The sequence below is a fragment of the Poecile atricapillus genome, chromosome 2 (assembly GCF_030490865.1).
Source record: "Poecile atricapillus isolate bPoeAtr1 chromosome 2, bPoeAtr1.hap1, whole genome shotgun sequence".
Lineage (NCBI taxonomy): Eukaryota > Metazoa > Chordata > Aves > Passeriformes > Paridae > Poecile > Poecile atricapillus.
In genome coordinates this window covers 17,139,009-17,152,049 of record NC_081250.1, presented here as the reverse complement: position 1 = coordinate 17,152,049, position 13,041 = coordinate 17,139,009, and the positions used below count along the sequence as shown (strand labels likewise).

The following is a 13,041-nucleotide window of genomic DNA, read 5'->3' as shown; positions in this document are numbered from 1 at the left end:
AAGAAGAGCATGGTCTAATGTACCATAAATGCATAAAGAGAAAATGAAATATTGTCAGGTTTTTGGTGGGCAGGGTAATCTTTTAGAACTGAGGGATTCCCTTGTTCTTCTGAGAGCAGCCTGGATATGTGGGTGAATCTGGTGCTCATCCTACGCTCCTCACTTGGAGCTCAGCAACCTTTTGCTGCACATTTGTTGTCACTTGAAGAAGACAGCTCTGGGGATAACAGTAGAGAATGGGGGCTTTGATAAGGTAGAAGAGACTGATGCAAAACAAACCCAAGACTTCTGTGTTACGTTCCTCTTTTTTTGTTTGGGTTTTAGTTTTTTGTTGTTTTGTTTGGCTTGTTTTTTAGGAGGGGATTGGTTTGGTTTGGTTTGGTTTGGTTTGGTTTGGTTTGGTTTGGTTTGGTTTGGTTTGGTTTGGTTTGGTTTGGTTTGTTTGTTTTGTTAGGGAGAGTGAGCAATGGAGTGCAGCAGTCATACTTTTGACCAGATTCTTTGCAAGAACTATATTTCACTTGGGTTAAAAAGTTGAGCAAATCTTCCAGGGATGTGTTTCTATAGCCCCTTGGCTCCAATGCAGTAAAGATTGTTCCATTTAAAAATTGTGCCTCTAAAATTCATGGTGCTTATAAGAGACATAATTGTGACAAGAGCTTAGAGAGAGCAGTCACCTGAACATCCTGGTGAACTCTGATGGGAATGGGAATGACATATTCTTAGAATAGCCTTCTGCAATGCCTAAGAAGAAAGCAACATGTACATACAGCAATTCTGACTCTTCAAAGCCTGGGTCCATGACAGATTATGTGCAAGAATAGGTAGAAATGGACACTGGCCCTTGTGGAGGCAGGGTTATAATTCTCCATCATATAAACACAGGAAGATCCAGAAGAGACTCAGACTTGGATGAAGTCTTACATCTGCAGTATCCTTCACCACTGGTGAAGGAGGAGTTAAAATGTGTCTGTTTCAAAGGGGAAAATGAGAACAGTTTTCTCCAGCAGAGCCTTGCCTCTGCAGCCTTCACGGTGAGCTGTCACGCCAGCTCACACCAGGCTGCGTTTGAAGTGGTGGTTTCTTGGCTGATATCTAGCCAAATGCCTCAGCTGCTCATACAAATGATTCAATGCAAATCAATGAGATTTTCTAGACACAAGCAGTTAATGTTTCAACAAGCAGCAGCAGATGAAATTGCTGTGTCAGATTGCATGGCAAAGAGAGCTGTTGCCCTTGTTCAGAAAATTCTATGCCTGGAGAGTTTTCAGATCTTCCCATTTCAATTATCTGAAAAATTCTGCTTTCAAATCAACTTTGAAATGTTCAGAGTCTCTGAATGCCAATCTTTTTTTGACATAGTTTTTCTTGTTTGGAGGAGTCAAAAGATGAAACATGGTGTTTTCTACCCCCTGGCAAACCTCAGGAGACAAGTTACTGCTACAGACTTTTCTCAGGCTCTGCAACTGTCCTGATGTATTTAACTGTATGTTAGGATACTGCTGCCATTCAGCAGAATGTTCTGAGAAACCTTTTGTGGATGCTCTGTTTGCCCAAGCATGCTCATGCATATCTGGATGCATTTTGATTTTCCAGCTGATTTTCCAAGGAGAAAAGCTGCTGCCTTTCCTACATGCACAATTTGTCAGAATCCCAGAAAATGTCTACACTGAAGCATGTCAAATCAGGAAAAAGTTTTTCACCCAAAGTTGGGCACTGGAACAGGCTCCCCAGGGCAGTGGTCACAGCACGAGACTGACAGAGTTCAAGAAGCATTGGGACAGTACTCTCAGGCACACTCTTGGGGTGTCCTATGCAGTGCCAGTAGTTGGACTTGATGATCCCTGTGGGTCCCTTCCAACTCAGTACATTGTGATTCTATGTCAGTCTAGTAACAGTGGAAAAAAAGCAGATTAAATTCTGCAGCACAGTTTGATTCAGCAAATCATATTTTTAAAAGAAATAGTTTTATTCTGCTATATAAAAAAAGCATTCCAGTGAAACACAGCAGCTTCCATCTCTCTCAGCCCACATCTGCCATTTTTGCCCCCACTCTTCTGAAGAAGTCTATGTCACCCAAAGGATGTAGTCCTGGGCTTTTGGCCAATATCCTGAACTTGAATTCCCACATAGAAGAGCATTTACTTAGGAAAATAATATGTGGCAGCCAGTAGGCACAATACTACCGCTGCTGCCAGAATGTACTGACTGTAAATGAAGCTGTGACAGATGGCCTGAAATGTTTCAGTGCTTGCTTTCTCTAGACCAGGATTACCTAATTAATTTGTACTATGGTGCAGTGGGCTGTTTTACTAGGTTCTGTTCAGACACATTGAATGCATGGGATCTAGGTTTGCTGGACCAAGCAGGGTCTACAGGTGGGGTAGGGACAGTTTTCCAATAAATCCCTGGGACAGCAGGCTCCTTGGGACCAGATGAGTGGGAAGGAATATGGGATCAACCCTCAGGACACCAGGGACAATGTCTGCTGGAATGAGAAGAAGTGGACTCCTGATTCAAATTGTGACTGAGTTTACTGAGCAATCCTTTTTTAGAGAAGAGTAGTATTTCACTTTATAGTGATGCTTCTATATGTACTATAGGTACAAAATTAGCTTTCTTTTAGTGCTTATGGAGTTTTGTCCTTGTGTCCTTGTGGTCCTTAGTAGACAGGGAAAAAGGCTGGTAGGACGTTTTTTATTTGGATTAGAGAAATGCATAGGTGAACAAAAAGGTTATTTTTCTTAAGAAGGTGGTGATTGATGCATGGGGAGATTTGATATAGCTTAGGTGAAATATGCAGGGAAGAAAGAGTTAAATGTGTCATAAATATTTCCTATTTTAGATAGAAAGAAGCTAATGAAATTATTTTTAGTTTGACAGAGAGAAAATGAGCAACTATCATTTTGCTAGGTTTATTGGGAGTGACTTTGAAGTGTAACCTAGTAAATACGGCCTATCAAACCAGAATTAAACTAGCTGCATATTACTTGAATAGCTCAGGGAAAAAGTCCTTGTCTGTTCTATCCTCCTCTCTGGGTACATGTTTTCACTCAGTTAAGAAAAGTCAGTGGAATTGCATTTAAAAGTGTTGTCACTTCACAGTCTGTCACAGGGCTTTTGCCAACTCCCTTCAAAAAGGAGTTGGTGCCTAGAACTGTGCCAGCTGGTTGATCTGATCATCCCAACGCTTTACTAGAAAATCTAAATATACAGCAGTATGAGCTGAAATGTGTCTGCTGTCCTGTTTTGAAACTATTCTGCATTTGAATGAAGAACTACTTTCTCATGAAAGCAGTACTGAAGCTCTCTCTATCTTTCTGTTCTATAGGTTGTCATTTTGTATTTTGAGCCAAGTATATTTCGCTGTGTTCTCCTAAGATGGGTTCGTCTTCTGGGCTTTGCTACTGTTTATGGAACTGTGACACTCAAGCTGCACAGGTATTTCACATATTAATTTCCATCTCTGTGGGAGTATGTGCAATCTGTGTGGGTACTTAGATGGAAGAGCTGCAAATACCATAAACAAGTGCCATTTCTTCTGTGTATTTCTCCTCAATTTTCCTGTTCAAATTATATGCTACTAATCTGAATTGAGAGCTATGAATGCTGACAGGATTTGATGAAAAATATATATACATTAACTGTTAAATTGTGCAAGAACCCCTTTTCACAGGAGGTGAATGTGTTTTCCTTGAATATCCAAAATACAGAAGTATTCATGAAGTGTTCAAAAGTTTCCCTGTGAAGTGTTTGCAGAGAGATGCTTTTGAAGTGTTTAGACACAGCAATGGTGGGTAAAGCAAAAGGTGTATATACTTACTGTGTTTTCTTATGGCTTTTATGTCAAGGGCTATTTTCTTCAGGTAATCATAGCAGGCAAGCTGCAGACTCACAAGCATCAGTGCCTGCCAGCAAAAATAGGAGGCAAATTCTGGGTTCCATGGGGTTGGCAGTGCATTCACATGTGACTCAGAGATTTAATATTTAGAGGCTCAACTTCAAATCCCACTTCTAGAGTCCCCTTAAAAATTAAAGTGAAGAAATTGAAGGACTTTTCTGTGTATGCTGGATAAGTCCTAATATTTTTCCCTCTTTAAACTTTAATGAAAGAAATTACTGATATATTCTGTAAGTATTTTTATTCGACAAAGAGATAAGCAGTATATTGATACTTGAACATATTGGATGAAGTATGCTCACTCATCTTTTTATCTTAGTTTCATTACTGTGTTGGCATGTTAGATAGAGAAGGTTTGATATTATGCTCATAAACTGAATGAGAACTGAAAATATCTTGTGTTTCATGATGTATTATTGATTTGTCACATTTTAGGTGGAAACCCCTGTTTTCCCATTAAAACTGAGCTCCTTCTTGCAGCTCCTTTTAATTTGTGTCCCTGGCTACAAGTGTACACTTAGGCTAGTAAACTATAATTGTAAAATGCTGTGTCTGGCCACATCTTTGCATTGAAATTGACCAAGAAAATCCCACACCTCTAGTGTTTTCTAGGATGAACAATTTCTGATGCAAAAAAAGTAAAACAAGAAGAGCAGTAGAGAAGAGAGGGAGCTGGTGACTTTGCTTGGATGCTTTGTTATCCATAGCTCAGACAGATAAAAAGCCTAAGACTGTGAGTGGCTCATGTAGTCACTGCAGTTCTGCTATCCTAACAGGTTCTTTATGTGGTTGTACATGATGTGAGGAAGCAGCTATCCTGACAGGACTGTTGATCTTCCATTCATATTAGGTGAGGATAGGCTGCAAAACTGCAGAAAGTCTTCTGCTTTGCTCATTCAGCTGTTTGATGTTATTTGGCACCTGTGCTGACAGGGTCAGCAAACAAGACAAAATTGAATAAGAAACCAAGAATGCACTCCATCCTCATCCTTGATCATCACAAAGCATTGAAGGATAGCAGCGGACTGGACTATATCACTGGGACAGTGGCCTGAAGGCTGAGGGAAGTGATTATTCTCTCCTTTATTCAGACCATATCTGCAATGATGTGCCCAGATGTCAGTGAACTCATCTGAGTTCAATGGAAGGCCATTGAAATGGTCAGGGCTTAGAGCACTGGTCCTGCAAAGAGAGGTTGAGATAGCATGAAGAAAATATAGCATTGGAGGGACCTAACATGAGCTATCCAACACCTACAGGGAGGTGAAGCTGTGTTCTTGACAGCAGTGTATAGTGGAAGAACAAAAAACATTGACAAATTGAACTAGATTGAAGTTGAAGATTTCAACTTTATACAATATGAATGAATATTGGGGTCAATGTTATATGAGGAAAGCATTTTCCGTGTCAGGGTGATTAAGCAGTGGAGCTGGTTGCTCATGAGATTATGAATTTCCCTACTTGGAGGTTTTCAAGACCCAGCTGGATAAAGCCCTGGGCAACCTGGTCTGGATTCACTATTAACCCTGCTGTGAGCAGTGGCTGGTCTTCTGAATAATTCTGTATTTCTTTGTGTAATGCAAAGAGGGAAGAAACCTATTTAGTATGTTAATCTAGAATTATTTTCTGTAGGAATCTATCTTTTGTTTTCCAACCAGATATCCTGATAATTCCTTTCCTACATTTGTGATATTTTTTTGGTACTGAATATCTTAGTCCCAGAGTGTGCCTTGCAAAAGACTGAGCGAAGTTAGATATGTATTTTATTATACACATTCACAGCAATTATGCTGTTAGGAACAATGTGATGTTAATAGAAATTTAGTAGAAAATTTTGGCAGATTAATTCAATCCACAGGTCTTACAAGGCTGAGGAATGGCTTACTGCAGACATCACAAATACTCCTGACAAGCATTTGCTCTCTCCTGTAGCTAGGCTGTGTCCTTCCTGGGGGAAGAACCAATTGCCATCAAGGAACTTGTGATTTTTCTGAGTTAAATGGGAAAACCAGTATTGTGTAAAGGTTAATGATAACAAGAAAATCTAATGCTATAGTTCTCAACAAATGAGGTGTATTGAGTAGCACTAGAAGGTTAACCAAAGCCAGGTAGGAGTCACTGGAAACACCTGAGGTTGTTGTAGTTTTTTTAAATTTCCTGTAGCTCCTTGCTTCCTAAAGAGGTTTCAGAGGTTTTGTTAGGGTCAAACATCAAGGGGAAATCAGAAAAAAAGTCAAAAGCAGATGCTTAAGGAAGAGCACAAGAACAGGGAAATCATATACTGATTCATTCTTTGAACACCTGTCACAGTCAATTTCTACAGTGCCTCATCCTTAATTGCCTCTTTCTTATTCACTGTGCATTTTTAAAATAACGAGCTGATGTTTATGGGGGTGGAAGGATAGGGGCATGGAAATGAGCTTAATTTAAGAAATCTAGCTGAAGAGCTATGAACATAAAATACAATACTTTCCTTAACAATGAATTTTGCAAAATAATTATCTCAAGAAGTAATGATGTTTCAAATTTAACTTTTTGGGTTTAAAGGAGATGCTGATGTTGCACCTTTCACTATATCTCTGTAACTGAAGACTCTGTGTCCTTTTTTCAAGCCCTGTATTTTATGAACAGGTTATCTCATTATTTTTAATATTGTGTGAGCTTCTGTCACCTTCATGTCAGGATTAATTCAGGATCCTTCATTCTGGACTAAAGCATAAGAATGAAACAAAGTAGCATACATACAGACAAATGTATGCAGTTGTGTGTGTATCCATAGGATAGTTTTCAGATATTTTAGGAAAAGGAAACAGGAATGGGGTCTCTAGTTTGTGAATCTCCATTTCTTAAGAGAGAAACAGGAGAGTGGGAAAGTGAGGAGAATGAGAAGGTGTGGGGAAGGTTTCAGGTATGAGAAACATGACATTGACATAATCCACACTTTTTTGGAAGCAGTGATGGTGGGATGGGAGTGTTAGTGGGAGAAAAATATGTTAACACTATGATGCAATTCTGCATTTCATCTAAATGCTGTGCTAAGATTATATTGCTGTGTTTTGCCATCTGGTACAGTTGGAGCAAGTAGTGGACCTTCCTACAGGTTTTGGAGGTGGTAAAGAAAGGAGGAGAAAAGCAGTGTGGATAGTGTGTAGGTGTCTAGAGGCATGTTTTAGTGGGGGACATGAATTAGTGGCTCATTTGGCAGTGTTAGATTTATGGTTGGACTTAATAATCTTAAGGGTCTTTTCCACCATAAACAATTCAAAGATTCTGTGGTTCTCTGGGTTGTGGTTCAGTATTTTACTAAAGAGGAGACTCATACTAGCAGAGAACCCAAAGAAGATGTCAGTTTGCTTCTTGAAGTATCAGTGGTGAGAAATGGTGTCCTGTTCCAGCCAGGACAGGGTTAAAGTTAGCATCAGCCAGGAGGGACACAGGCAGAACCCCTGGGTTATTGGAGATGTCTCACACCATGTTCAGGGTTCAGGGGGGACCCAGGGTTGAGGGTGGGTGGCACATGGGGACCACGCATGTGTGAATCACTTGCTGAACTTGTATACTCTGGTTTTAGTATTATTCTTTGTTACTGTTTCTTTTCTTATTTCATTGCTGCTTTGCTAAATTGTTCTTATCCTGTGATCTTTACTTTTTTGTGCTTTCAGTTCTTCCCTTCATCTTGCTACAGGGGGAGGTGGGGGGAAGTCAGCAAGTGGCATGTGGCCTGGGGTTTTACAGTGGGAAATCTGAATTTGGGAATACCATTCCTAACCACAACACATGGCATATATGACCTCCCTCAGGTCAGCTAGGGCTGGGAAAGAGGATACAGATGATCTTATGTAAAAGTGTCTGGTGGCAATGTGGTGCAGAAAGGGGCAGAAAGTACCTTGGCAGTTGGAACCTGTACAGCTGGATTATCGCATGGCCAATATTTCAGAGGTCATAGGAACAGTAGGTGATGGTTCCATGGTGCCAATCCACCACTACCCAGTGGTTCCATGAAATGGGACACTAGTGATGAAGCACTGCCCAGAGTTTTGTCTCAGAGAAGTGGTTACTGTGTAATTCAGCTTAAATTGGCAAGCAAAGTGAGATGAGCATGGGCTGCAGTGGTGAGCCACCCTGTTTTTTTTTAATTGAGTCAGGCCCTCGTGGTTATGTTGGTTGAGCACTCAAAAAAAGTAGAGGGTTTACTTCCTCTTGAATTATCCGTTTTTTTTGTGGAAGGTGAGAGTGAAATGCCTTTAGACAGATGTGTTCACTGTTGGATTTTGCCGCTGGATGTGTTCCATAGTGATTTCTGTAGTCATTGTTATCTCACATGAAACAAAAGGAGGAAAAATTGTTTCCAAGGCAGATGTTACTGCTGCAGAAATGTAGTGTCCAGAGTGCTAGTCTGATACTGCCTTGTTGAATTGTTTTGGTTTTTACTGCTTTAACTTGACTGATGGGATTTCAGTCTGCTTGGAATACAGGAAAAGGAGTGGTTTGGTCAAGCTGTAGAGATTTTTACACTGTAGGGGCTTTCTATAACTATTCCAACCATTTGTCTGTCTCTTCCCTAGAAGTGGCATATTTTAGCACCTGAGATTGTATGAACTACAAAGCTTTGTGAAAAACAGTTTTGGGGCAGAAAACAGACCTTATGAATGCCCCCACAGAGCAAAGGCTGAAACCTGCAGCACCAGAAGGTCCTTCTTTGCCTGGTCTGCCCTGGGTGGTCAGTGGGCACACTGTGCTGGTGGTTCCCACACTGTGCTGGTGGCTCCCACACTGTGCTGGTGGCTCCCACACTGTGTCTCAGGCCTGGCTGCTGGAGAAAGTGGCAGAGAAATGAGGACTTTAGGGGCTGGGTACAGAGTGAAAGGCTGGGGGATGCATTTTAGGGAGGGAAGAAGCTGGGCTTGCTGAAAAAGTGTCTGCACATACAGTAGGAGTTCATAAGGAATGAAGTTTCACTAATTAGACCAGCCATGGAAAAATCTGTTTTCTTGTTAGCGTGTCTTAACCTAATTAATTTCATTGGTATAATTCATGCCTCATGTCTGCCATAAACATTTTCTACTTTGTTTACTTATTTTTATGGTATACAACAAAACAGGGCTTTAGACAGTAAACCCCATATAGCATTCTTGCTGGTGCACATTCAAAATGCAATTCTTATTGTTGCAGTTCTTCTAGATTAAATGAGTCACATTCTGTTGCACTGTGGCTTTTTTCGCAATAGAACCTACATTATTAAAATCCTATTTAGCTCTTTCATCTCTCTGCCGTTCTCAAGCAGTAACTAGCCTTAACTAGACAGTATAATGGTTCCACTTCATATTTCTGAATAAAATATCTACTTTCTTATCTATAAACTAGCAAAATGTAGCAAAGCTGTTAAAAAACAGTGCAGAATTAGTCTTGATGGAGCACCATGTAGAAGTGGGACTAATAACATTATCTTAGAGCAAAAAAGTCAGCAGTATATAATGTATTTAAGATTAATAAGGCACTGGGATCCTGGAAAATATTCTCATCCATATTCCTACTAATATTTAATTTATATAAATTGTTGTAGATACAGCTGTAAAGTTCCATGGGCTGGTGTTTTAATCACCTTAATGTAGCAAACATTCTGCTTTATCATAGCAGACTGAGTTTGGCTAGGAAAGTTAAAAGAGAAGATAAAGCAATTATCTGGTGTTTTAATATTCAATTACATTGTTATCATGATTACAAAATAAACAGCAGTGGGTTGGAAGGCACTTTATAATGGTCCACAGGTATCACAAGACCTCTCAGATATCTTTTGGTAGCATGCAAGAGCACCCTGGCAGATATTGTGAGAAAGGGCTGGTTTTGCACATCAGGTTAACATGCTAGCAGAAGGGCTCCAGAGCTGGAACTGGAACCTATCCTTTCCAAGGACATCCAAGTCCAGGACCTCCCTCAGGTAGCAAAACTCTGTGCTGTGAGGAAATACCTTCCAGGTAGGTGTGCATTTGTGCATGCATTTGCAGTGCCAGTAATAACAGCTCTACAGACTGGTTTTTCTCATTATGTGGGAAGGATGGAATTGGTCAGTGGAACAAGGTGTCTCTCCTGGGTGGGATTATGGTATAAAAGAGAAACCAGGCATTACAGTGCAATACTTGAGTTACAGCTATTTGTGGAGGAGTGTGATGGGGGAGTGAAGTATGTGACTCACAGACGGGCTGGTCACAGTGGCAGCAGAGATTTGCAGATCACATACCCTGATTGTCAGTGAAGAGTCATGACTGGAGAGGAGGCTTCTGGTGGGCTACTGTGAAGGATGAGGAGTAAGCCTGATACTATTTAACATTTTCAGTTGCAATGAACAACCAAGAACTAAATGATTACTCACAAAATTTGTGGGTAATGAAGCTTGGCAAAATAGTAAATTCTGTTTCAGAAAGTCTAGTAATGAAAAGTGTTCTGTAATAGAATCATAGAGTATCTTGATTTGGAAGGGATCCACAAGACTCATCAAAGCCCAGCTCCTGCCCTGCCCATGACAGCACCAGGAATCCCACCATTAGCCTGAATAAATGTCCAGACACTTTTTGCATTTAGGCTTGGTGCCATGACCACAGGGGTCAGGGGAGCCTGTTCCAGTGCCCAACCACCCTCTGTGTGAAGGATGTTTTCCTAATATCCAGCCTTAACTTCCCTGACACAAACTCAGGCCATTTTCTTGGGTCCTATCACTGGTCAACACAGAGAAGATCAGTACCTGCCCCTCCTCTTCCCCTCATGGGGAAGTTGCAACTGCAATGAGGTCTCCTCTCAGTCTCAGACCCATGAGCCAGCTGCTCACCCATCACATGGTGTGTTTACCCAACTGTGAGCTGGACATCTTGTGCAGAAGGATACTGTGACAGACAGTATCAAAAGCTTTGCTGAAGTCCGGAATGTTTATATCAACTGGCTTTCCTTGATCAACTAGGTGAGTTACCTTGTCATAAAAGGAAATTAAGTTTGAAAAGCAGGATTTTCCGCTCATGAAGCCACGATGGCCTCGTGACCCATGACTGTGTTGTCCTTCAGGCGTCTTTCAATAACTCCCAGAATAATCTTCTCCTGAATTCTACCAGTCACTGAGGAGATATTAAAAGGCCTGTACTTTCAGATGATCATCCTTTTTGGGACATTGGGACAACATTACCCATCTTCCAATCAGCTGGGACCTCCCCAGATTCCCAAGACTATTCAAAAAGCATTACAAGATGCCTTGCAGTGAATCATCCAGCTCGTTGAGTGTTCTTGGATGAATCCCATCAGGCCTCATAGACTTAGAAGGATCCAGCTGGAACAGCAGATCCTGTAGAAGTTTATTCTTACAGCCACAGTTCTCCAGCTCAGGGCACTGGGACCTTCTTAGCCCATGATCTGTGTTGCAGACAGAGGCAATGAAAGCATTAAACATCTCTGCCATGTCCGTGTCCCTGTTGTTGTCTTTGTCAAACAGATGCATATGAATGCAGCCAAAAGGCAAATAAATTATAACTAGGCACTATTTAAAGACAAAAAGTTATGGAGAATGGGAGGTTAATCTGTAGGGAATTGATTTTACAACAGGAGGCAACATCTTCGAAACTCATATAAATAAATGCAGTATGTCCTATTCTTGAGATGAGTTTTTAAAGGAGATATACAATAGGTGGTTGTGGTTCAGAAAATATTTGAGAGCTGGGAAAATGCTTGATACTGTGGAAGCTAATCTGGTTTTTTGATCCACAAGAAGATTGAGAGATGACTTCTTCTGTGATGTATGAACAAACAGGGAGAGGAAAAGTAGTCACAAAAGACTCCTAAATCTATTGGACTACAGTTTAATAAGACTGGGTAGCTAGAAGCCAGAGACAGAGAAATTCAAATGAGCAATCTGGCATACATTTTTCTCAGAAGGGTGCTTAGCTATTGAAAAATCCAAATAGATTGGAGGAGCAATGAGAAATTTTTTGTGCTGCTTCCAGTTCAAGACTGATTCCTGTCTTGGAAGATTCTGTACTTAAGTACTACTACAAATGGCAGGAGTTTCAGTAGAGAAATGTAATGGGCTGTGTTATACAACTGATCAAGCTTTGTAGTTTAGTGGTTAGTCCAATACATGGCCTTTATTTTACAAACATGAAATAAAAATTCTATTTAACCATTCTTTCTAGTATAGATCTATTAAGATATTAAGCATATTCATAGACTGAAATGACATATAGTGGTGCTGTTTGTTGAAGCGTACCAGCTGCTTTGGCATTCATTATTCCTGATCACTTACTCTAATGTAGATCCTAAGTACAGAGAAAACCAGTCCCTGGACCAAATAAACTCACATAAAAATATTAGTTGCTCTTTTCTGGACTTCTATGAAGGCAAAAAATTGCCATTATGATCTTGAAGAATTGAGTATCAGATCAGTAGTAACCAACCACAGGTGACATAAAATGCTGTGTTGCTCTGCTGTAACATACACAGCTCATTTGGCTTTTTCCTTTCTCTGCTAATTGGTGAGTTATCCTCACAGATGCTTTTCTGAAAGAGGCATGAGATGCTCTAGGAATTTTATATGCAATATATTGGATCCATGATCTGAGCTTGGAAAGACCAAGATAATGCTGACTTGACTGCTTGAAGCTTGGGAATGCATACACAAAAGGTCCTGTAGAAAGTTTCAGTATTAATTCAGTTGTAATTATGAAGCTATTTATTTTAGAACTAATCTGTAACATTTTCACTTAATATTCACTTCCAAAAAAAATTGTATTAAAAATTAAAACTTTTTTTGCTCTAGAATATTACAGCAAAGGACAAGTTTTGGATATTCTTGAGCCCTACCTCCTTCGTGTGCACACTGTGAGCCTTTGTTCATACTTGCATTTACACATTTATGGTTCAAGCTGAAGCCTCTATTTCTGGCAAATCTAAAAATCCTAGCTGTTAATAATCAGTGAAAAAAATTTGAGTGCCTATTTCCAATGTGTGAATTGAGTTAGCTGGGAGTTCTAATGCTGAGCTCCATTACTCAGGGTCTGAGTCTCTTCCCAGCCATCAGCAGTGCTATTCTCTGGCTGCTCAGGGCAGCACAGCTGTCCTAGTGGAGCCATGTTCTGCTCTTGGCCTCTGCTACAGCAACGTCT

The 13,041-nt window shown here is 40.4% G+C and overlaps 1 protein-coding gene across 1 annotated transcript in view; it reads left to right on the top strand.

The window, feature by feature from the left end:
• Window positions 1-13,041, top strand: part of GPR158 (G protein-coupled receptor 158) — a 182,146-nt gene that overhangs the window by 129,709 nt on the left and 39,396 nt on the right. The window contains exon 6 of the mRNA XM_058832540.1: window positions 3,332-3,441. Within this exon, the coding sequence (XP_058688523.1) occupies window positions 3,332-3,441 (110 nt within the window). The remainder of the gene's footprint in view (window positions 1-3,331; window positions 3,442-13,041) is intronic.